This window comes from Leptonotus elevatus, chromosome 4, assembly GCF_054856555.1.
Source record: "Leptonotus elevatus isolate MCC_2025b chromosome 4, RoL_Lele_1.0, whole genome shotgun sequence".
NCBI classification, from domain to species: domain Eukaryota; kingdom Metazoa; phylum Chordata; class Actinopteri; order Syngnathiformes; family Syngnathidae; genus Leptonotus; species Leptonotus elevatus.
The window spans coordinates 8,488,600-8,512,716 of NC_141242.1; the positions used below are offsets into that span (position 1 = coordinate 8,488,600).

At 40.0% G+C, this 24,117-nt stretch overlaps 4 protein-coding genes across 18 annotated transcripts in view; 3 read left to right on the forward strand and 1 right to left on the reverse strand.

The window, feature by feature from the left end:
- The first annotated feature begins 589 nt into the window (after positions 1-589).
- On the forward strand, positions 590-14,688 carry tpm1 (tropomyosin 1 (alpha)). Of its 7 annotated transcripts, none has more exons than XM_086074871.1 (10): positions 590-853; positions 1,284-1,409; positions 6,356-6,489; positions 6,582-6,699; positions 7,589-7,659; positions 9,273-9,348; positions 9,907-9,969; positions 10,050-10,119; positions 10,454-10,532; positions 11,719-11,938. In XM_086074871.1, the coding sequence occupies exons 1-10, from the start codon at positions 740-742 to the stop codon at positions 11,720-11,722; spliced, it is 855 nt and encodes a 284-aa protein (XP_085930997.1). In that variant the 5' UTR covers positions 590-739; the 3' UTR covers positions 11,723-11,938. The 7 variants fall into 7 exon arrangements, with proteins under 7 accessions (XP_085930997.1, XP_085930998.1, XP_085930995.1 ...); XM_086074869.1 differs by lacking the exon at positions 1,284-1,409 and adding an exon at positions 975-1,100 and having other exon boundaries at positions 594-853; XM_086074872.1 differs by lacking the exon at positions 11,719-11,938 and having other exon boundaries at positions 10,454-10,536.
- Positions 14,689-14,950: 262 nt separating this feature from the next.
- Positions 14,951-19,090, forward strand: lactb (lactamase, beta). 4 transcript variants are annotated; one of them, XM_086072648.1, is made up of 6 exons: positions 14,951-15,408; positions 15,502-15,568; positions 16,360-16,550; positions 16,621-16,939; positions 17,032-17,197; positions 18,210-19,090. In XM_086072648.1, exons 1-6 carry the CDS (start codon positions 15,037-15,039, stop codon positions 18,736-18,738), a joined length of 1,644 nt encoding a protein of 547 aa, XP_085928774.1. In that variant the 5' UTR covers positions 14,951-15,036; the 3' UTR covers positions 18,739-19,090. The 4 variants fall into 4 exon arrangements, with proteins under 4 accessions (XP_085928774.1, XP_085928773.1, XP_085928775.1 ...); XM_086072647.1 differs by having other exon boundaries at positions 14,951-15,396; positions 15,469-15,568; XM_086072649.1 differs by having other exon boundaries at positions 14,951-15,396.
- nrg4 (neuregulin 4) lies at positions 17,346-22,769 on the reverse strand. 2 transcript variants are annotated; one of them, XM_086072660.1, is made up of 6 exons: positions 21,840-22,769; positions 21,571-21,611; positions 21,409-21,502; positions 21,184-21,336; positions 21,001-21,104; positions 17,346-18,696 (listed from the first exon to the last, which is right to left on the reverse strand). In XM_086072660.1, exons 2-5 carry the CDS (start codon positions 21,578-21,580, stop codon positions 21,038-21,040), a joined length of 324 nt encoding a protein of 107 aa, XP_085928786.1. In that variant the 5' UTR covers positions 21,581-21,611; positions 21,840-22,769; the 3' UTR covers positions 17,346-18,696; positions 21,001-21,037. The 2 variants fall into 2 exon arrangements, with proteins under 2 accessions (XP_085928786.1, XP_085928785.1); XM_086072659.1 differs by lacking the exon at positions 17,346-18,696 and having other exon boundaries at positions 19,513-21,104; positions 21,840-22,763.
- Positions 22,770-23,435: 666 nt separating this feature from the next.
- Positions 23,436-24,117, forward strand: part of tmem266 (transmembrane protein 266) — a 30,447-nt gene continuing 29,765 nt past the window's right edge. For 3 of the 5 annotated variants that reach the window (XM_086072653.1, XM_086072650.1, XM_086072655.1), the window contains exons 1-2: positions 23,436-23,521; positions 23,697-24,113. The gene's annotated coding sequence lies outside the window, so the exon portion shown is untranslated. Of the gene's footprint in view, positions 23,522-23,546; positions 24,114-24,117 lie in introns of those variants that run through there. The other 2 variants (XM_086072657.1, XM_086072651.1) reach the window with 2 other exon arrangements.

Consider the following 24,117-nt stretch of genomic DNA (forward strand, 5'->3'; position numbering starts at 1 on the left):
ATAAAAAAAAATCTGAGAAACAAAAAATAACAATGACAGAAATGGGAAGCCTGGCGGCTTGCTAATGCCGAAATTCTCGCATGGGGGAAAAAAATAGACATGGAGAGAGAAAAAAGAAAACATGAGGAAGGAGGTAGCGGGAAACCTCTGCTTCATTTTGGTCGATAGATTGATCTTCATTTGCCTTTATTTTAGTGTAAGCCTAACCTATCAGAGCAAAAACATTTATTGATTGTTTAAAAAATATATACATGGGAAGACGACCTCAAAAAAATAATCAAATAGCATATCACAATATTGAATCAGAATTTGATTAATTTTTGAAAATCTCACTTATACACTAATCAGAGTATAAGAGCTGTGCTTTCATCCCTCCGAGCACATAAAGTGGCTTCTCTTACATTATCATCAGGAAGTCTCGTTCCCCTCATCCCATATAAAGACGTATAAAAGTCAAACGTTTGGGAGAAGACGAATCAGCGAGTAGACCCTTCTCAAGACGTCCAGGCACCCTCGCGCGCCTCCTCCCACCCCAAAAAAAGTATTGGATGTCTCAAGGAATCTGCAGGCCCCCCCCTTCTTCTAAGTACATATTTGTGCGGGCACAGTAAGGCAGAGCCTGCACTCCAGCTCCACGTTCACTGAGGCACACACGGCCCCGGCTCCTGCTCTCGCCTGCCGCTAACTTTTTCCACACTTATTCTTTGACGGACACTTTCCGTGTTGGCAATAAGCAGCCATGGACGCCATCAAGAAGAAGATGCAGATGCTCAAGCTCGACAAGGAGAACGCCTTGGACAGAGCTGAGCAGGCCGAGTCAGACAAGAAGGCGGCGGAGGACAGGAGCAAGCAGGTCGGCAAATGTTCACTTCTTCATCATGGATGGATGGATGGATGGATGGATAGATAGAGAGATGTGCATGAGTGAACTGTTTTTCCTGTTTAACTGCCTTGTCTTTGATACGCATGTGTAGTTAGAGGACGAAATAAGAGAGTTGGAAAAGAAAATGCGTGTTACTGAGGACGAGAGAGATAAAGTTTTTGAGGAGTTCCAAACTGCCGAGGAGAAGCTGCTGGGCGCCGAGGAGGTCGCCACCAAGGTATCCGTTCCTCACCGGCGCCGACGTCCTTAACCTTGCTCTCTTTCTTTTTCCTGTCCTGTCCTCTCCTGTTCTCTGTGCGTCTTTTGTATCTGTGTATATGTGTGTGTGTGTGTATGTGCCACTCTCTGGGTCACCCACTCCCCCCCCCGCCACACACAAAAAAATTGAAACGGGCCTCAGCTTGACGATGACTTGCTAGCTCTGCAGAAGAAGCTGAAGGGAACTGAAGATGAGCTGGACAAGTACTCTGAGGCTCTTAAAGATGCCCAGGAGAAACTTGAGCTGGCTGAGAAGAAAGCCACTGATGTAAGTACAAGTGAGGGATCCACCAGGGCACCGTCACGCGTCCCCATTCATGTTTTCACTTTCCTCTTATCACTGCACTCTCATGCTGCCTAAAAATTTACATTTCTGCTCATTCACTGTCAAATGTCTTGAAAAATATTGTTTTTACCCTTTGACCTCGACATTTAGGATATTTTTGGGCCCTAAAAAAGTCAAAACCTTTACCTTGAATCACATGCGATACACTGATTTTGATGGTAACCTTATGTCGGACAGTATATAGGTTTCCCCATATTTTCCTTCTTTTACATCATCTATAAATATCTGTATTGTATTTAAGCATTAGTTCATGTTCAGTGTCGGCCCACGGTTTGGCAAAATCCAGTATAACTACAATAACTTTCAGTTGGAAGGAACCAAATTTCTACTTTGGGGCTTAAGCTGAAAAACGTTGGGAAGCCCTGCTCTATATTTTACTACATGCCCAATAATTTACAAGTCAGCCCAAAGAAAGTCACACTTCAGCGTACGTGACATCCACACCACATCTATTTTCATTATGGACACACGATAGCAGCCGTATTACATTTTGCGCACTAATCCTCGTCGTTTGATATGTCGCCTGCTGAGGGATTTTTTTCCAGGAGTGAAAATCAAGTCAGTCTTCCCACGAGCGCAGGGAGCCAGCAGTGTGGATATATATAGCCCACTTCTTTATATGGTCAACATTGAGCTGCGGGCTGCTTGCTTAGCAAAGGGGGGGAAAAAAACGCAGATCCTCACAATGTGCCAGCTGCACAATTTGGCCAAATAAAGCCGGAGGATGGAAAGACATTAATCGAAAGAAATGACATCTTGGTGGATATACAGTGTACACTGTATGCTGATTGTTGGACAAAAATTACTTGCCAGTCATGTAGTTGTAGTGCAAAGGTCGTGGCCCACTCAAGACACAAAACAGTTATAGTCTTCATGTGTGTTTTTTGTTTTGTTTTGTTTTGTTTTTTTGCATACAATAGCGTAAATCAAAAAGAGCTCTTGCTGGAATTGTTAATAATCATGGTTGCTCATTTACATGTATAGCCTATAACTGGGGATAGGGGACAGGCCAAAGAGTGAAAATCCATTTATAAGTGACGGCCATTTCAAATGTATTTTAAGAAAAAAAAAGAAAGAAAAAAAAAACATATTTTTAACCCTCCCAAAAAACAGGGGGTGGCTTAAAAAAGTCAATTGGTAATTCCACAGGTGCCAGGCTGCGAGTATTTGTTGGGCTGCATTGTACTCAAAAAAAATATACAATCAATACAATGAATTTAAGTCTACCAGTGCCACACAATTGTATTTTCAAAATATCAACTCAACTTAGTTAATAAATAAATGTTGCCACACTGTGCAAAAAAACAAACAACTTTAGTATATTTATCTATTTACTAAAAAAATATATATAATAAAAAAATAAAGGTTGAATTAATAGGCTAGTTTAGGACACCCTTTTGCCAGTCCTATGTGTATTGATCACAATTGACCAACAGAGGGTGCTAAAAGACAGGTAGTCCCTTCGACGTTGGGGGCGATTCCAGCTCATTGAAAGGGCGTGCACCTCATTAAAGTCTCATTCTGGTCTTATCAATTTTAATTTTGCAATCGGTTGCTTTTATGGGCCGTTTGTTATATTATCTAGCTGTTAATGTTTTACAGAAATGCAAAAATATATATGTACCGCGCACGCACTGTCCTACATGGGCTGCTGTGTCGTCACTACAATGACGTAACGTCTTCTGGTAAGCTTGAGCAACAGTGCGATAGTAAAAGATTTGTTATCGATTAGATACCAAGAACTATGATACTGGACCAGTATTTTTATTATTGATACAGATATAGCCTGGGATTTGTCAGGAAACTAACTGGTCTTTCTGAACGAATTTGATTGACTTTTAAGTATTTTGTGCCTTGTGTCTTTTATTTGAATAATTAGTCATCCCCAAAAATTGGGCAAAGTCTATAGGTAATGGTCATATGTAAATGGAGAAAAAACATAATAATAATTATTATTATTATTACACCATGTACCACTTTTAAAAACGTTAAATTATTTGTAGTCGGCCTAAGTGATCGTCAAAAATTAGGCATAGAGAGCTGTATATATGTACAATTATTCAATTAAAATATATTTCACATAAGTTAACTTCAGAATTTAGCTTGATAATTGAAAACAAGCTGTTCTAAAATGTTAAAGGAAATTGTATCCAACTAACAAATGCACTGTGTGGATAAAAATAAATACACAAATAATTAAAAATCAGCCAATCTAACATTATGCGGTTTGACCATTTTAATTCAGTGATTCTTTACATACATGAGACTGTAAATATGTGTATCTGTAAATAGCTAGTGTAAATATAGCAAGTGTAGTTTCATTAGTTAATGCAAAGTGGATACTGTATATTCAATCAAATCGGACCTGTGTTTTTGTAGTACATTTGTTTAAATTCTAGTAAATATTTTCATTTTAATAACACATCTCCATAGGTCAGTGGTTCTAAAAGTTTAGTACGAGTACCACTAGAGGTCTCTAGTGGTATGTGGGTGGGGGGGAGCTGAATTAAATACTAATGAAATTTACATTTAAACCATGTATTACAACAAAGCTTATAGTTATGCATACAGCCTGTTCTAACTTTTTTTTCTATTTAGCACTGGGCATTTTTTATTTGTCACTTTTTAGGCACAGTTCAGCGCAGTCTTGTTTAACTTTTAAGTATAGTACCATACATTTGCGTTTATTCTTCAAATGCTATCTTTAAACATATAGATTTTTATTTAATGTTTATGTGCAATCATTTTGAATTAATTAATGTTAACACTTTGCCCTTTGTCTGTATTTTGATATTGGTCCATGATGGTGGTTTTAGGAGAATTAAGCAAGTTCTCTGCTGTATTTGATGTAAACAAATTAAGGAGCGACGCCTCAAGTAACTATTGGCCCCTACTGATAATGATCAATATCAAGTCTAAGCTCGGTATCGATATTATCGACATTTGTATCGATCCGCCCACTCATTTGCAGCCGGCCAGTCAGCCAGGCTGCGCAAGCGTGCGCGCGTCGCTTTGCCGTGAGAAGAATCGCGAAGAATGGCAGGAACCACGTCGGTGGAGGCTGTCAAACGAAAGATTCGATCTCTGCAAGAGCAGGCCGACTTTGCGGACGACAAAGCCCAAAGGTTACACCGCGAGTTGCACGAGCATCGCCAAGCCAGGGAGGAAGTAAGACGCATCAATAATGTGCCTCCGTTTGGGGGGAGATCGTGTGTTTTATGTAAATCGATGTCGGGCTCTCTGCCATGCGGAATGCTGCGCGCGTAATACGCAACTTCACCTGCTACGTTTTGATTTGATGCCCCGACTCGCGAATGCTGTTAGTTAAACGTCGCGCTTTCGCCATTTTCTGATTATTTTGAGCAAAAAGCACACTGCGGGTGACAGATGCCGTTTGACGTGCCCATATTTGGTCAACGCACAGCAACTGATTTTTTTTTTCTCCCCCACCTTGAATTAGAAGGAGAGCAAATCCCTTGGACTGTCAGGGGCTTACACTGTCTGAGGCCGGGACAGGCTCAGTCTAATATAGCTTTATCTCCTTTGTCTGTTGACTTGTTCTCAGCTTAGCCGCTCAATGTGTAGTGGTGTGACTTCCTTATTCTGTCTAACTTTTAACCAGATATCAACTTGAGGGCCAAATTCAAAGCAAGGAGGGCCAAATCCAATGTGACACATCATTGAAATGGTCATTTTTCTGTATTTAAACCACTTTTGCAATGTATTTACTTCCATTAAATCCCTTACTTGACATAAAATGGGCAATATTTGCCAACCACTTTTCCGTGACGGCTAATTTCAAATTCAAATTGTCGTTAATCTGTACATATGCAGTCACAATCATCATGGCCCACAAGGGAAACCAAAACTACAATGCGGGCTACAAAAAAAAGAAAAGAAGAGTTTGACACCCATGGCCGGAAGCTACTGGTACAGGAAAAGACAACTTGAAAGAATATTGACTTTATATGGTAAAGACATGTTCAAATGACATTCATCAGGACAAAAAATAAATAAATAAATGCTTTGGGAGGCTGTAGTTCTGTGAGTTCTCCATATATATGCTTAATTCAAAATAGTGATTAAAAAGTGAGTTCAAGTAAATACAAAATTAAAGATGGCCAACCCTTCGTTAATAAGTTTTATGTTGCGTTACGTTTATCAGACTTAACACCAATCTAATTGGGTAGATCGAGATCGGACGATATTTTGCAAATCGGTGATCGGCTTTAATGTCTTAATTTGTCCGATGGATCAATGATGTTGTTGATCAGCTCCGCGAAATAAGACATTGCATTTTATGTTCAGTGTTTTTTGAAGATTTTTTGGGGTTTAAATATTATTATTTTTTTCCCCATTCATTTTGATTGGCAGCAATTTTTTTGTGGGTTTTCGCTATTCGTGGATCGTACCAGTCAGTGATCGGCTGAAAAGCCCTGATCGTGTAGTTTAACCTGCGCCATTTGTAGCTTTATGTTAACTAACTAAATAGGCCCAAATTTAATACTAAGTAAAATTGTGAGTAAATTGAGACAAGAATGTCATTATTTTCCACCATATAATGTACTCCTCACATTAAAACTGACAATAACACAATATTATTTTTTACTACTTTTTGCGACGTTTATGTTACATAAAATGGGGCACATTCGTGTACTTTGTGTGCTAGACAAGTCTATGTTGAAAAGCAGAACGAGTAAGCTCTCAACGGAAGTCTTTCCCCCAACTGCTTGCACAAACAAATGAACTGCTTGAATTAAGCAATCATGCCTGCAGTACTTTGGGCTGACATGTAAGCCATGGGTGGAATGTAATGTCATGTTTGTGTCAAACAAAACAAAAACTGACTCCTTGTCTTCTGTTCTTAGGCTGAGAGCGATGTCGCCTCCCTCAACAGACGCATCCAGCTGGTTGAGGAGGAGTTGGACCGTGCTCAGGAGCGTCTGGCCACTGCTCTGACCAAGCTGGAGGAGGCCGAGAAGGCGGCCGATGAGAGCGAGAGGTGCGTTCGCGTGCGGGTTCCGCCGCCTGGGGTCTTTTCTGTGTGTGGCGATGTGTCTCCTAAATCACATCCTTTGGACCGTGTCCTCACAGAGGCATGAAGGTCATTGAGAACAGGGCCATGAAGGACGAGGAGAAGATGGAGATCCAAGAGATCCAGCTCAAGGAGGCCAAACACATCGCTGAGGAGGCTGACCGCAAATACGAGGAGGCGAGTTTTTTCACACGTTTAAAAATAAAATACCACTCTTGTAAGCCGATTTATATTCATTTTAGAAGACAGAAAATACTAGTATAAAAAAAAAAAATACTTTCCACATATTTATTTATTTTTATTTACAGTAGGAGGAGCTTTAGGCTTAAAGTCGACTTGATTTATTGCAAAGTAGTATTTTTAATCTACTATACTTCATCAAATACAGATTATTTCCTACTAAAGATTAATACCAGTACATGTTTGTTTTTTTATAGCACAATTTTCATACATACATGAGCTTTCAGGTTTTAACTCAAATATATTTACAGTATTTCTGTGTTACTGTACCGCAGTATGGAAAAACGAAAGTCAAGCAGTCATTAGGGAATTGTAGTTAATTTTTTATTAAACAATAATTGACAAATACTACAGCTATTTATTTATTTATTTCAAAAACGTTAAAAATAACAAACCCGCTCTAAAAACGAATTTGAAAAAAAAACTGAAGCTAATACTAAAACTAATAAAAAGCTAAATTAGAACTAAACAGTTTTGAAAAAGTTAGAACTAACAAAGCCACTCTAAAAATGTGATTACAACTAAAAAAACAAAAGTCAAACTGAAATTAACTATACGGAAAAAACAAAACTATTATAACCCTGATTGTATGCTGTTGCAATATATTATTATATTATTATATTCTTTTAGTTCTTGTTATTTCTACACCAGCTGCTTTAGTCAGGCCAAAATTATTGCGAGTGTTGGTTGCCCCTACTAGCAAGCTCCGCTACCGCTACGTACCGGTAGTTTCAAGAAATGTACCAAATCAAAACTCAGTAAATGTACAGCATATTTGAGAAAATGCACATTGTTTTGTAACACTTCTCTGTGCCTGCACCTAAAGGTGGCTCGTAAGCTCGTCATTATTGAGAGTGACCTGGAGCGTACAGAGGAGCGCGCCGAGATGACAGAAAGGTAAAATTCACAAAATTCACATCCACGCCGCTGACCCTTCCCCCCGGGGCACTGCATGCCTAGCAGTTCACATTATACGCCGAAAAAAAACAAAAAAGTCTATTTATGTAAACACACGGCCGGCCTGTTTGAACATGAACGCCTTGTGTTCTTACTGTATGTGCCGATCATTTGCATTTGCTCTCCCCGGCTTGATTGGCTGCGGCTTGCAAACGATGGTTACTCACAGGCACTGGCGACGGACGGACGATGAGCTAAGAGTTGTGGAGCAAAGCACGAAATCACTAAACTCCTCACTCAGACAGGTACTATGATCCAAAACTAACATACGTGTACTTTAAAAAAAAATCATATATATATATATTTTTTTTAAATAAGACACTTCTCATACTATCATTCACCGGAAAGAATGAAGCCTCTGCTTTGCTTGCTGTGCTCGCGCTCCTCATTTTTCCATCACCAGTTTAACTGAAAATGATTCATGAAAGTGACCACATTTGGAGTTTAAGTGTATGTCTTCTCACACGACAAAATGGCACCAAAAGTTATGAGATTTTGATTATTCTGTAACGCATGCAAATTCACTTGAACTCAGAATTTGGCCACTTGATCATTTCATGCTTAACTGTGAACCTTTTTCTAAAGCCACATTTTCCACCAAGCAGAAAAATGTGTTTGTTCAAAATTGAGAAGGAAGCTGAAACAACAGTGACACTTTTTGATGAGGCTGAACAATTAATCAGAATCATTTTTTATTGGTCAAATATATAAAGTAGTAGTTTGAGCTACACTGCTGGTTTTAGTGTGCATAGTTTGATAGGGAAGGACCTGGAAGAGGTGGTGACCCGGATGTAGAGGGTCCAAGAGGATTTTCCCTGCCTTTGAATTTTGACAAGTTGTAGTTAACGCTTAAAAGGCTGCAAGTCAAAGCGTTTAGTAAGCTAACAACTCAAATTGAATTAAATAAACTTTCATATTAATTCATGGTTCATTTGCCTTTATTTTTGCATAACGTATAAAACCAAAACATTTTTGTATAATAAATCTGATATTCTTTAATGCGTGGACCTTGAAAAAAAAAAATACACATTAAATCGCAAAGGCAATATTAAGTGAAAAAAAAAACTTTTCATTTTTCAAAATGGTCCAGCCCTACTTTTTGGCACCTTTATCATGTGGGTAGCAAAGGAAGTGGGCGGAGTGGAACAAACTGAAGTATGTCGGGTGGTTGACTAAGAATTGTCGCCTCTGTGTGATGGTGTAAAAAAACAAAACAAAAAACCGCATACAAACTTGGCCTTTTTCTGAACTGCATGGTGGAAGTTTGGCTTAACATTGCAGGGACGGTGCTCGAGACAACACCGACATCCGCTACCATTTGATCATGCAATCACCTCCACATTCCTGCTCTGTTTAATTGACTCGGGGTTCCCTGCTGATTTATTCCCTGCACTTCTTATTGATCTTCTTTCCTCTCCCCCCCCCCCCCCCCCTCTTTGGTCCGCCCTTCTGTTTCTTTCCCTCCACCCATTTGACATCTGGTTCTGTCCGTTGTCGTCGTGGCTTCCTCCCTCTCCGTCTCCTCTCTTTGCACCTGCGTCAAACAAAACCAGCAAATGCGCTGAGCTGGAGGAAGAGTTGAAAACTGTGACCAACAACCTGAAGTCACTGGAGGCCCAGGCTGAGAAGGTAAGCAGCCCGTACTGCATGCTGACAAAGATCTCCTCGATGGGGGGCCAGAAGAGCTCGGAGACCGGATGTTTGTCCTCTGCCATGACGCTGTGCTAGATTTTGACGACTTTAGAATCATTATTAGCTCATTCACTGCCATTGACGATTATAGACGTCAAAAATTAATGAGTTTAACATTTTTTTCATTTAAATTTTTATGAAAACCTAGATTTTTTTATTGTATATTTATAACATCTAAAATTATCATGCGATTATTTCTGATTAAACGCCCCTTATTTTTTATTTTATTTTTTTAATTAGGCCCGTCAGGCGATTACATTTTTTTACATGACTTCACTAGTTAACGATTAATCACAAATTTTATATCTGTTCTAAATTTACAATATTTTTCCCCTAAGTTTTCATACTCTTGTTAGCAAAAGTGGAAAAAAATGTTAAACTAATATAAATAGTTTAAATGAATTTTTAACGTCTCTAGCCGTCAATGGCAGTAAATGAGTTAAAGCGCAGGCTTCTTCAGTTTGTTTGACTTCGCTTGTTATTTGTGACCCGCAGTACTCACAGAAGGAGGACAAATACGAGGAGGAGATCAAGATCCTCACCGACAAGCTGAAGGAGGCGAGTTTGACAGCGCTTGCCATCACAAACACGCGGCGTGGCGGTTATTGTGCGCTTACGTCGATGTTTCTTCTGCACAGGCTGAGACCCGGGCCGAGTTCGCTGAGAGATCAGTAGCCAAGCTTGAGAAGACCATTGATGACCTGGAGGGTACGTTTGTTTTTAAACATCTCCACATTTACACCCATCACGAAACCATAACACAATTCGAGGACATTGCTTTAAAGTCCTGAGTCTGATTCGAGAAATCAAGCGGGACAAAAAGTCAACTTGTGTGCATACCACGGAGGACTTTGCACTCACTTGTACTGCCCTTTCATTCCTGTCATTCTTTGGTGTAACGTTGTTTTCCTCTTTCCTCCCTTTTTCTGTTTCAATCTCTTCACTTTGAATGGTCTTCGCCGCCTTCTCATGTCACCTTTGAACACCCCCCCCCCCCCCCCCTACTCCCGTCACTGCACCTCACCCCGTGACCCACCAATAGATGAGTTGTATTCCCAGAAACTGAAGTACAAGGCCATCAGTGAGGAGCTGGACCACGCCCTCAATGACATGACTTCCATGTAAATGTTGCACCTGCCGTGCCTCTTGTGTTTGTCGGTTATTACGAGTACTAGGACTGGGCGATTCATAGAAATTTAATCGGGATTTTGATTTCGGCTTCGTACGATCATAACAACATTAGAGCCCAAAGAAAACGATGAATGTGCTGAACAATTTATTGCCACCCCAGTTAGCGTTAAGCTTGATAACACACATTGTATATTTAAATACAAGACAGACTTCGTTTTAGAAACATCACCAGTGCTAATGCTAGCAGGCAATGTAAAGTCCCATTTACAGGCTAATACAAAATTAGCATCTATTTCCGGGAAAGATATTCCTTCGAATAACGAATGTTCACATACAATCACCGTAGTAGCACATAGCGACCAGTGATATTATAATACTCAAAGGCACATATTCTTCCAAATATGTGGAAAAACAATCACAACTTTCTTCTTCTACTGTTCATATCTTAATCGTAAGTGTATACTCCTTGCATGAATGGGACCACACTGCCCCTTAGAGGCCAAGGCGCACATATCAGGAACAAACGGTATTTGTTTTTTTATTGCTATTATTTTAATATATTGTTAAATAACTTGTTATTAATCGTGATTTTAGTATCAATCAAAATGTTATTATTATTGTAAAAAAAAAATAATAATAATTCTATAGTCGCCCAGCCCTAACGAGTAGCTTGTAGCAGTCTGCTCAGGATGCACCATTATTACGCACATTGTTTTACTCAGGCGGTCATAAACAATGTCTTTCATGTGTGAGCATTCTCTTGCAACTCCCAGTTGGCTCCTCTTTCACTTTATGGTGTGACGGCTGTATCAGTAAGGTTAGAGTGCGTAAAGAAGACAGGAGGAGTCATTTGTAATGCATGTCACTTGAAGCAAGCATGGACCGGTTTTGCTTCATTTTTACTTGACGGACCTTTTCGTGGCATCCTGAGACACGCATGCTAATCAGGAAGGGGGATTCACTCACCGTAGCCCAGAGCCTTTCGTCTTTTGATTGATCATCTACTAATACGTCCTGCTTTGTCCCCCTGATAAATCCCCCTCATTTGCTCTTTTTTCCCCCCCCCTATTTCAATGGCCTCTGTGACGTGGCTGCTATTGATGTGGTGCGTCAAAGAGCCGATTACCCCCCCCCCCCTCCATTCATTCACTGTACTTCTTCTCTCCTCCCTCACAGATAAATTGTTTACATCTCATCAAAGACGCCTCCTTCCGGCGGAGTGGCATCTGTCTGCTCTCTCCAGCCTTCCCTCCATCTTCCTTTCCCTCTCCATCTGTGCTATTCCCGTCCTCATGTTTGTTCTCATCCTCGTGTCAAAGTCCATCCCATCTCTTGTACAGAATCCTAAAATCGTTCTGCGTTGTGTAAAAAGAATAAACCTCATCCCTTCCACGTACGCTGTATCTCTTGACTCTGTCCCTTTTCCCTATTTATTTCCAGTCGAACCTTTATGCTCTGTCTTGACTTTTCTTTCGACGTCTCAGCAATCGTTTTTCTTGCTTTCATTGTTTCAGCCCACAAACGTAAATAAAAAGCAGAGCCAATTTAGTTTCTCTTGTAGCAGTCGAAACTTTTTGACATGGAGTACTGTGACAGGGAGTCTTGCTTTGGGTGTTTTGAGGACATGAGGATTGGGATTGGATTGTGATCAGGAAGACTTTGGTTAAGTAGCGAGATGATGGAGAACATCTAGTTGGATGAAACGGACTGAGAAGCTCTGTTGCAATATGACATGTGGGCATTGTACGTTACGCAGCATTTCAATAAATGTACAATCGAAAAGTTCTGAGTGTTTTGATGAATTGCCATAATTTAGGGCAGAAAATGCATGTTAACAGTGCAACAGTGGAGTCTTTAAAATGTCACAAGTTACAAACGGGAAGATAATTATTTACCATTTTAGTTTGCAGTTAGTTTAGCTGGTTAACATCTAATCTATTTTAGTCACAGTATATTAATTAAATCGAATCCTGAAGTTTCAGTTTAAAGTATTGACAAATGTTTGTCGGAACTTTAAAGACATACTGTAAAGGAGGTATAGTAATAATTGTAATGTGTGTGGGTTTTTTTTTTACAATTAAGTATTAAAAATAAATAAGGTAAACTATTTACATAAATCTGTTGTGAAAAAATACTGCAAATAAAGCATACAACAAACATTCATATTCAACAAAGCCCACATTTTATCTATAAAATGGCCCAATTTTGAGTGAAAGTGAATGTTTATCTATTGTCCGGTATTTAGCTGAGAATGGGATGAAAAAAAATGGCAACATTTTTCCTTAAAAAAAAAATACAATATGTTGCATGCACCCCCACGAGTCTAAACACTGCATTCTGAGTATTGTGTTTTTGGAATATGAATTAAAAAGAACAATTCACCTCTTTTTAGCAATATCAATGGGTGGCCATTTTGCCACTTGCTGTCGACTGGAAATTATCACTGTGCCTATGGGCTCAGGTAATGGCCAATCACGGCTCACCTGTTTTCTTGTTTTGGTCATGTGACGTTCGCACGATGGTGCAATTTTCAGTCAACAGTAAGTCGCAGTCAAGGTGAAAAGGTCGCCACCTGAGATGGATAAGAATGGGTGGATTTTGCTGCTTAGTTTATATTCAACAAACCAAGTTCAGACTAGCAGGGGCGCTTAGAATATAATATTTATAGTAAAGACAATTTTTTACTTGACTTTGCCTTTAAATAACATTGAAAGTATTCATATCCGTGTCAACAATTTTTTGGGGGTTGTTTTTTTTCTTGGTCAAATAAAAAAAATATATATATATATATATATTTGGGGGTTGAATCTTTAAAAAATAAATACAAAAATAGTTGAATGATTACTGACACTTTCTTGTGTCATTCCCAACTAAAAGATAATCATTCACATAATACACATTAACTAAAAAGCATTCTGGGAATAAATGTGAATATTAAAATTAATCATGTCCATATTGATCATGACCAATGAGATGTCCACATCCTGACTATCTTTTCTTGCAAAAGGTAGGCTGCCGGCAGACTTTGCACTTTTTTTCACCTGCACCTATTTTGACTTGCTCTGTGGCTGCAATCATCTACCAGAATAGCTGCCATGTCACTAATAAACTACATTTGGCCTTGAATATGAAATGTGTCAAACATATTAATGACAATTATAAAATGTTTTAATTCTATTTTAACAATGTTCCAAGTGTATGCCAGGGTGCTCTGAGTCAGTTTAAATAACAATGTTGACTGTGTGCATGGTTTCTCACAAAACAGATAGTGAGTTTTTTTGTTTTTTGAGTGCTGTGAAAAACAGGTTAAACATGTAACAAGCTTGATTATTAACACAGTCCAACCGGCTGACTCTCTCATAATCACTTGACTGTGACTAACGCTTGCCTTTTGAATTTCCCAATAGAGAAACTTGCCCATGCTAAAGAGGAGAATCTCGACATGCACCAGATGTTGGACCAGACTCTAATGGAACTGAATAATTTGTGAAAGCACAGTCTAACCCTGACATGCACTGTGGTTTGGCTTTTTGTACTTGCACCTTTGCTACCCTATAAACCTGTACCTTGCCCACGGTGCAGCGCAAACAGCCAGATGCTATTTTATTGCACCAGCCTGCCTTCAGTGGAACTTAACCAAGGAGCTAAGGGAAGTCAAACTTAACCATAACCTCCGATGAAGCCCAAAGTCAGAAGCATGCTTGTATTTGCAAGATAGTTTTTATACTGTAACAATGTATTTTCCTTGGGCGGAATCACAGGTGACTTTGGTTACAAAGATTGTTTTGTACATCTGCATTGATAGTTGCATTCTATTCCACCTCAAGTTTTGCACATACCAAAGGACAAAATGGAGAAATTTAGCACTTAAACCTCACAATAATGCCTTTTTTTTTTTTGCATTCTGTATGAAAGACTGTCAATGCACTCCTCTTGTGAAATGTCAGTATATAAACTGGTGCTAGATAACTCATATTTTGGCTGTATTAGTTTGTAACAACCACAGTCCTAATTTTTTTCATTTTGTCTGTGGTTTCAGACACCTGGTTGTGCATTTTTTAGAATTTTTAATGTAGATGTTTCAAATGTTTATCATATTTGAAATGTTTAAAATCTGAAATAAATTAAAGCACGTTTTAAAAGCTTTGTGATTGTATTTTATTTGAACACTTTCGCCACCTCACTACCCTATTTTAATTTTGGCTAAGTATAATGGTACTTGGAGAGCAATTTTTTTTTATACTCCTAAATTGGTTGTTTACTTACGATTTGCCTTCCAGCCAGTTGTTATGCTTGTGATAATAAAGTGTTTTCTGAGTGAGAGTACTGTGCTGACCAACATTTGCAAGGCTGAGTCCGTCGCTCGATGTTTTCAGGATCGGTATTCAATTCATCAGGTCTGGCTGGATGACAACCCGGAAGTAAGTTGTCAACGTTTGGCGTCCTATCGTATGTGTTTTTACTAAGAAAATAACCCCGTTATATTATTTTAAAATGTACCACTTGTTGGTGCCACATAGGTTATATGCCAAATTTACACTTTTGCCCACGCGTGTGTCCACTCTGTGGATATCACGAGCTGCCGGGCGAGCTAGGCTATACAGCAAACGGAATCATGTTTTTAACCAAAGTCGATGCTACGTGAGTGGGTCCGCCACAAACTTGTCAAAAAACTATCAAAAGTTTTCCTTGGTGTGGGTCTGCGGGGCCGGTATGGGGCTTGCCTTGGTTTTTGGACTGAAATATCATGCGGGTGTAGACAACGGTTCGTGTGACAATTCAGCAACAGAGCCACAGAATCATCGATACGACGCTGCAATCCAAGCGAGCCGAGTCCTTGTGGAGCGGATACAGGTAGGCGCGCAGGTATGCAGGCAGGAATGTGGACGTGAACGGGTTCCACCAGTCTGGCTCTCTCTGTTTCAGCTATGTCGGTTTATGTGGGTCTTTTCTTGCCAGATTGAGGTTGGAGCACCCGGATTGGTGGTGGGAGTGTTGGTAGATGGAGTTCCTGTCTGGTGTGAAGGTTCGAGCATGGTGGAACAACTTGCATGGAATTTAACGTTCCAAACCCGTCTGTGATCAATCATCACCAAAATTCTCCAGTCGTGCCCATTTCAACCTCTGGAAATATTAAAACAATCACCCCAAATGTGGATTTATGAGTTTATGTGTTTTCCTCTCCACAGAAAAAGCTTAATGTCAAAAAAATAATAATTTAATCACTCTTAGCCGAAATTTATATGAACACTTTACCTTTGCACACTCCAACCACTGCAAATATTATAAGAAACAGTTTTTGTTTTTTTGCACATTATTAAGCTATGTCAGTCCTATTCTCTTGTGAGTATGTATGGAGAGGAAAATGCTTAACATCCACAAAACCCCCAAATATTGTTGGAGCAATAGTTCTGATATTTTCCAAGATTGAAGTAGGCATAAGCAAGTAGAGATATCCACATACGTTGGTGTGTTTTTTAATTTAATTTAATTTTTAATTACGCAAAAATTTAATGTGGGGGGGGTTCGAATTTTGCTGATTTTTCTTTCTTTTGTAAAGTTTAATATGAAATAGTCAAATGTTCGTCCCATAATTCATATATTTATTGTCGTAAGCATAATATTCATTGTATATATTTATTTAATTAATCGGCTGATTTGTCAGTTATCAGAACTTTATTCTGCCAAACATCAGAACTGACCTTAGAAAATCCGTATCGGGCAGGCCCTACTTTTTTTTGTGTCTGTTTTGTTTACCCTTTTACTGTGTTCATTAAAGTTGTCTATTGACTCTTTCAAATGATTGTTTGAATTCAGGGGTTGGTTATGCCGATTTGGAGAATCGTCTTCCTTGTGGCCCGGAAACGGTCATGCGAATCGCCAGCATCAGTAAGTCGTTGACGTCCGCGGCTGCTGCACGCCTCTGCGAGGAAGGGAAACTCAACCTTGATGCGCCCGTCCAGAAATACGTGCCGGAGTTTCCTCAGAAACAGTTTGATGGACAGAATGTAATGTTAGCTCAACTTTCCCAAATCCATTTTGGCATCTTCTGCAATTCAACCCGCTCTTTCTTTTTAGGTCACAATAACCCCACGCATGATTCTCTCCCACCTCAGCGGTATACGGCATTATGAGAAGGATGCAAATAAAGTGAGAGAGGACAAGGAAAAAGCCAAGCGACTTTTGAAGCCATCGGTGACAGAGAAAAAGGAAGATAAGCGCTTGTGTGAAAATAAAGGGGAGCCCACTGAAAAGCAGAACATCCAATCCAAAGAAGCTTCCCGGGACAAGAAGAAAAAAGAATTTGAGCATGAAGAATACTACTTGACAGAGAATTTTGAAAGTGTCACTGAGGCGTTGGACCTCTTTAAGGACGACCCGCTTATTTTTAAACCAGGTAAGACACATGCAGTGCTCGCTCGTTGCTTCATTAAGATGCGGTTGCAGTTTTGGCCATTTAAGACTTCACCCAACTTCCTCCTCCTGCAGGCACAACATTCTTGTACTCCACCCACGCCTACACCCTCCTCAGTGCTGTCATCGAGCAGGCGGCTGGCCAACGCTTCCTGGATGTCATGAACAACCTCTTCCGGGAACTTGGAATGCTCAATACCGTGCCAGATCAGAATGAACCCATCATTTACCATCGCGCCAGGTAAACAAATTTACAAGGTGAACCATATCAGGGACGGGTAACGTAAAAAACTGAGGGGACCACAGTTTTTCTACAGCAGTTTTCTGGGGGTTACATAACGCTACTCACAACAAAAATTTCATATGGAAAAATTATGTGCATATGCATGTGCATTTTTTTTATATTTATTAAACAAATGTACACTACAGTATCTTAATAAATTCTAACTCGCATATATTCATGGAAGAGCCACTCTTCAACAGCAAAGGGTTTAAAGTAAACAACAAATAAAACCACATACTGTGATTACCTGCAAACAGCTTAGTTGGGTAGAAATTAACATTCAAAAATGGCACTGAACTGCTAAATGGCAAACAAACATTATGTACAAAAACTCATTTTTTTGGCAATTTTTCCCACAAAAATCAGCTTACCCCAAACATATTTTTATCATACTGTCATTCAAAATCCTCAAATTCATATGTTGACTCACTGTGTTGTTGGCGCCAGATATTTTTGTCTTCCTGGCGGGCGGCGTAACCATTTATTTATTTTTGACAAGCACTGCCCTAAGCCAAAACTTCCTTCTAGTCTTCTTCTCTACTTGAGTTGAACAAGTAAAAACACAATTATGCGATGCTTGCCACCTAGTGGTGAATGCTGTTATTACAACTTAAAACCGAAAGTGTGATAGCGAAAACAATTGATCATGTTTAAAAAACAATAATCAACGGGCCTCTCTGAGTTCTGCCCATCCTTATATAGACAAAAACATTCAGCTCACATAAGAGTTAAATATTCAGTCAAGGTTTTGTAAGACCTCTGAATCCTGATGATTTCTTTTTTAGGAAACTTAGTGGGAACGTTTTGCATGACTGAGCCCCAGTGCACAAATCAAGCTTCATAAATATATGCTCGGATAAGTTTGCTGTGGAAGTACTTCAACTCCATCAAACATTTTTGAGATCAACTAGGTCAAATGTCAAACAAGGTCGGACGCCATCAATAGTCAAAGAATGGTTGTCCTCCACAGATGTTACCGTCTGAACAAACGAGGACGAGTGGTCAACTGCCCGTACGTAGACAACTCGTACAAGTGGGCGGGCGGCGGCTTTCTTTCCACAGTGGGGGACCTGCTGCTGTTTGGGAACGTTCTACTCTACAGCTACCAAATGGCTCACGTAAAAGACAGTGAAGGGCTGCTGCCCGCTTTCCTCAAACCTCAAACCGCTGTGGAACTTTGGACGGCGGTAGACAAAACGGAGGCCAGCTGGGACAAGGACGGACGGTACGGCCAAGGCTGGCTGGTGGTGGAGAAAGAGCAGAAATACGGACAGTGCAGGAAGCGCAGGCACTACGTGTCACACACAGGGGGCGCTGTGGGGGCCAGCAGTGTCCTGTTGGTGTTGCCCAGCGAGGAGATAGAGCAGCGACGGGGACAGTCACAAAAGGTCCTCCCACAGGGGGTGGTGGTCAGCATTATCACCAACATGCAGTCTGTGGGACTCAACAGCACAGCCCTGAAAATTGCACACGAGTTTGACAAAGCCAAAAGCGCGTAACTTGTTTCCAGAAAACGGGACTGCTTTGATATTTTATATGTGAGATTTTTGTAGATGTATTTTTATATGAAGTTGTTGAATCCCTTACACTAGATGGAAATAACTCACCAATTTGAATGTCAAACAGAAGTCAATAGTGAGTTTTGGCCTAATAGCGCCAACATTTCCTAATGAAAAGTAACATTATCAAAATGGATGTGTTCCTAAGTCATATTGAATGAACTTTTGGCCAAACGCTGACGTATTACAAGATTTTTCAAGTATCCCTTCCCTTAATGAATGTGAATTACCAATGTGTTAGATAAATAAATAAACATGTTTATAAACTTGTACTAGGACACCCCACCGAAAATGCAGTCCAAACTTCTTTTTTTTTTTAATGCTTTTTGGAACCTGATTGAATCGAATCAGTTTTTATCTTTTAGCAACAACAAAAAAAAAAGCATTACGTGGCATGGAAAAATATGCAGTATTTTACTTTCGTTTTTAAGAAACATGGAAACAGTTTCTATTTCCGTCCACTAGATGGTGCTCACCACTAGAAATGCCAGCAACGATGAGAGGATTCAGTTATAACCCAAAAATGCTGCGTAGAAAGGAAATTGTTAGTTGAATTATACTTTGGCCATTGTCAGTATGTGTTCAGTTGTTGTTGACATTTTTTGTAGTATTAATTCACCTTGTTTAATTGTGATGCAAACTTGAGTGTCGCAAATGGAATCTCATCAAGTGTACTTATGTTTTTGCCTCAGTCCAAAAATCACACAATAGTCATCATATTTCAAATGGCTTGTATTTACAGAATCACACCCATTTACCTGTCAACTGACACAAAAGTGCTTTTTGTTCAGCGTCACACAACGCAGCAGGATGAAAATATACATTGTATGTTTTGACATGTACAACAAAGCTTTGTAACTACTTTTAGTTTAAAAAAGAAAAAGAAAAAATAAGCTCATAGATTGAAATGTGATATTGTAGTCCAGTAAAAGCTCCAAAGTCGGTTGGACATTTTAGGATTCAAATTCCAACTCCACGTGTGTGTCACCACAGAGGGGCACTAGTGATGTCAAAGTGGAAAAAATATGGATGGAACGATGTGGAAATTAAGCAGTACATGCATCTCTGGCTACTCTGTACAATATGGCAAATTCAACAGTAAAATAAAAGAACAGAATGTATTGTACATCAGAAAGCTCATTTGGACTTTATGAGAACAGACTTGCCATCAAACTTGAAGCTGAGAGAAACATTAACAGCTGTTAACTACTTTTTACATTACTGTACTGCTTAAAAAATATTCTCTTTACAGTAAATAAAGGTTTTATGGTGGCCCAAATTTGACCCATGAAAACATTAATTCTTTTTCCATTATTTCTTAGGAGACAATTTGAATATGCACTCTAATGTAGTGTCAAAAATTAACCCACTTTATGGGTCAATTTGACCCAACTTTCTGGGTTGTTCTATACAAAACAAAACAATTTTTTTGACCAAAGTTAAAGATCTGACCAATATTTACGAGTTGTTTTACACTAAAAGACCAATTTCTTGATTCAAAGTTGAGTCAAATTGACCCAAGTAGAGGATTGGTCCATTTTTGCCCCATTTTCTGAGTGTAATTTAAACAAATTGAACCATCGCAGAACTGATTGTGTTCAACCTTAGAAGAGCCACTATAGAACCAAACTAGTAGTTCCAACATACAGTTCCACTTCTTAAGATGCTCAACTCATCAGTGTGCTTTCCACCGGGGCTGATCAAATAATCAAATTCAAATCGACAGCAATACAATTTGGTGGGGAAAACATGCTTCATTTTGGTGAGCCAGTAGACTTGATTTATTTACATGTATGCATGTATGTAGTGCCTAGATCATTTTAGTGCTGAAGAAGAATGTTTGTTTCGGTTTCACGAAAGATCGAAGTGACAAAGACACCGATTTGTTTGCAGTATTGTTGACGTACTGACTTTAGTCTGGTTGTCGTAGTAAATGCTTAACAACTCCAATTGTATTAGATAAATAAACTTTTATATTAATTCATGGTGTATTTGCCTTTAGTTTAGCCCAAGCCAAATGAATACAGATTCATTTATTGCTTGTTTGTAAAAAAATAAAAATAAAAAAAATAACTAAAATACATGGGAAGAGAACCTTGAAAAAAATCACAAATTAAATTGCAATATTGTTGATTTAAAAAAAAATCCCAATTATTTTTCAAAATCGTTCTGCCCGAGTTCCCACATTGAAAACGATCTCACCATGTGTGTGTCGCAAGAGCACATCACCGTGGAATCGTCATACTTTCCCGTTTACTTTCCAATAATCTGTGGGACTGGGACTGTGTTTCCGCTGTTGCAGCATCCTGCGCACAAGTTACATCAAGAGTTTAGAACATACATTTTTAAATACCTTCCTCCTGTCATCCATGTACCGGTACTTACTTATATGTAAAGTAGACAATAACAGCAAAAATCACTAAGATGAGGATAGCAACCAGCACCAGTGCTACAATTAAACCCTTCTGCTCCTTGTCGCTCGAAACAAGGAGCAGTTGGAACTGCTCGCATCGACTTCCTTTGTAGTAGTCGCTGCACCTAAACGTAACATAGTGGTCTCAGTACGCAGTCCAAACATGCGTCGACATTTTGTGTGTTTGCATCACTTACACACAGGAAAATGTTTCCATTGTGGCAAGTTTATAGCACGTGCCGCCATTCATGCAATAGGCAGCGTCCTGCGCATCACATGGCATTCCATGTTCTGTACGGACAAGGCAGCATGCTTGAAAAGATTGCTTGGAGAAAAATGCGGAATCAAATTTGGTTTACCTGCCATCATCTGGAAGCCTGATCTTTCAATTCTTCTTTACCTATATAGATAGATAAGAGTTGAGATGAATCAAAGGAGAAAAGAGATTACAAAGAGGCTTACGATTGATCTCTGTGGAATGCCTCCGAAAATGAAAAGTGACAGTAGCCTTGCAAAAAAACACCTCACTATAACGTTCGCTTGAATTGGTTGCTTGTACAAATAAATGCAAGCAATATATGACCAAATTTAAATAAAAAAAGACTAATTCAGGAATAGTTGTCCTTACCTGCCTGCGAAATCCCAACTTTTGCTAGCTACAGTGACTTCCCAATGTGAATCATAGTACTGCCTTTAACGACTGCCTTGCTTTCGACCAGTCCCTTTAAGGACAGGCGTCATGTGGGTGTGCTCTGCCTCTGCTGAAAAATATGTCGCGAATGCAGTTTGTCCACATCGCCTCTGGAAAATGGCGACACCAACTCGCCCGCTGTAGGCGCATTTGTCAGTCTGCCTGTCAATTCGGCAGTGGAATCGCTGCCAGCCTCTGGCCATGACTGTGATTGATGATGATGAAGATGAGGAGGAGGATGATGATAGCCTACGTGTGGGTCAAATGTCAGCAAGTGAAAAGAAGCTCGTTGCCCTGCCATGACAGTTTCAGGATGGGTGAGACTCGAATGAATGGTTGGCATGCGGAGAAGGTATGAATGGAATCGTGGGAACTGGAGTCAAGGTGCGCTGCCGACTCCTCCCTTCAAAGAAGTTATTAGCGTCGTCCGCTCTCGGACCGTTAGTTGACTCATCAACTGGCAACTTTTCTTCATTGTTTGCAGCTTTCTTAATGGGAATGTGAGTCGCACTGCAGGCTTGGCGGAGGCCCAGTTCTGGAGACAGAGCGGTGATAAACACATCACTGCTTCATCTATAATTATGTAATAGTTGTGTCCCTTAGTTTCACTTGAAAAGCGAGGGAGAGGATTTAACCTACGCAGTTTCGCATTAAATTCTTTCGACGAGTGTGAAATGAATTGTGTGGTTTTAGAACAGCACAACATGGGTCGAAATTGTACATTTTGTCAATCTCAATAAAGTTATGACACTTATTATGATTAGTTATGACCTATTATTGAAAACCTGATCGTTTTGTGGCTTGTGGTATCTAAATACACGATCCTAAATAAATAACGGATGCCCAGTAGGATACATTTTTAGCAAGTGTATAGCAAATTGTCACAGGATAAGAATGTTTAGGCTACCCCCCCCCCCTCCCATTTTAAAAAGGTGAACTCTAGCAATCACGTGACCTTTTCCTGTGTGTTCCTATTATCATTTTCATCAATTTGAAAAAGAAAACGAATTTGTACCCCCAAATCACTTTTCTTGGGAAAAGGTGAACCACGTCATATTTGCTACACTTCCTGAAATTGACCCCAAGTTTGAACTGAAAAAGTCTCCTTTTTAAAATGGGAGGGGAGATACCCCCCCCCCCCCCCCCTTATAACTTTTCTTGGGCAAGGGGGAGTCACCTCAAATTTGCTACACTTGCTGAAAATGATCATAGGAATACATAGAAAAGTCACGTGCACTGATGGCTTGGCTAGGGTTCACTTTTTTAAAATGGGAGGGGGGCTCCCACAGGGCTCCTGTGAGAGAATTTGTACCCCCCACCCCCATAATCTTTCTTGGGCAAAGGGGAGCCTCCTCAATTTTGCCACACTTGCTGAAAATGAAAAAGTCACGTGATGGCAAGAGTTCACCTTTTTAAAATGGGAGGGTGGTACAAATTCTAACGGGCTCCTGTGAGAATTAGAATTATTATTATTTTATGTGTTTATTTTTGCCGTTTTTTTTCTCCCCCTTTGGCGCGCATGTGTCTTGTTATCGCGAGGAAGCAGAAGGAAGTGAAAAAGAAGCCAGTGTTTTATTTATTTATTTAATTTTATTTTACGTCGACGCTTCCAGAGAGCTGTAAGTAATGTTTATTGTGGCGCGAACGCAGACCATGTGTATGTTTTTATAATAGTTTTAAAAAAAAAAAATTTTTTTTTATAATTTTTAATGTGTTTTTTCTTGTATTTATATTTGTGCTGCCACGACCTTGTTTCCTCGTCGACGTCGTCACTCGCTGGACTCCCGCCTTCAGCATTTGGACAGCTCCCGTTTGTGAGCCTCTGCGTACACATGGAGCCCCCGGTGTGATCGCGGGGAGGGGGTAGAAGCCCCCCCCCCCCCTTCCTTTCCCCCTCCCAAAAAAAAAAACCCTTTACGGTGCACCGTCGCACGATGGGACCCTCTCCCTGGACTCGGTGACGGCGTCGCCCGCTGCCGAAGCATGGTGCCCTGGCGCCGGTGGAGGAGGAGGTCCATTTGTCGCGCCGTGTCCCCGGAAAGGCGACGCCGCCGATGCTCGGCGGATTTGTCAGCCCACTCAAGCCGAGATCCGAGCTCCTCTCATTGCGATCTTCATTATCGGCGAGGAGGGAGATGTGCCCGTCGTCACTGCGAGGGCAAATGAGTCACGACCGCACTTTCCACTATGTAGATCAAGGCAACGCAGGAGGTTA

Bases quoted from the DNA above. Each gene is read 5' to 3' on its own strand.
- tpm1 (XM_086074871.1), top strand. From the start codon at position 740: ATGGACGCCATCAAGAAGAAGATGCAGATGCTCAAGCTCGACAAGGAG. The intron at 1,410-6,355 runs GTAAGTACAAGT...TTCTGTTCTTAG, and splicing joins CTGAGAAGAAAGCCACTGAT to GCTGAGAGCGATGTCGCCTC. The intron at 7,660-9,272 runs GTAAAATTCACA...AAACAAAACCAG, and splicing joins CGCGCCGAGATGACAGAAAG to CAAATGCGCTGAGCTGGAGG.
- lactb (XM_086072646.1), top strand. From the start codon at position 15,037: ATGTACCACTTGTTGGTGCCACATAGGTTATATGCCAAATTTACACTT. The intron at 15,569-16,359 runs GTTCGAGCATGG...GTTTGAATTCAG, and splicing joins AGTTCCTGTCTGGTGTGAAG to GGGTTGGTTATGCCGATTTG. The intron at 17,198-18,209 runs GTAAACAAATTT...TGTCCTCCACAG, and splicing joins ATCATTTACCATCGCGCCAG to ATGTTACCGTCTGAACAAAC.
- nrg4 (XM_086072660.1), bottom strand. The intron at 21,337-21,408 runs GTAAGTGATGCA...TGTTACGTTTAG, and splicing joins ATGGAAACATTTTCCTGTGT to GTGCAGCGACTACTACAAAG. The intron at 21,105-21,183 runs GTAAGTACCGGT...ACTTGTGCGCAG, and splicing joins ATTGTCTACTTTACATATAA to GATGCTGCAACAGCGGAAAC.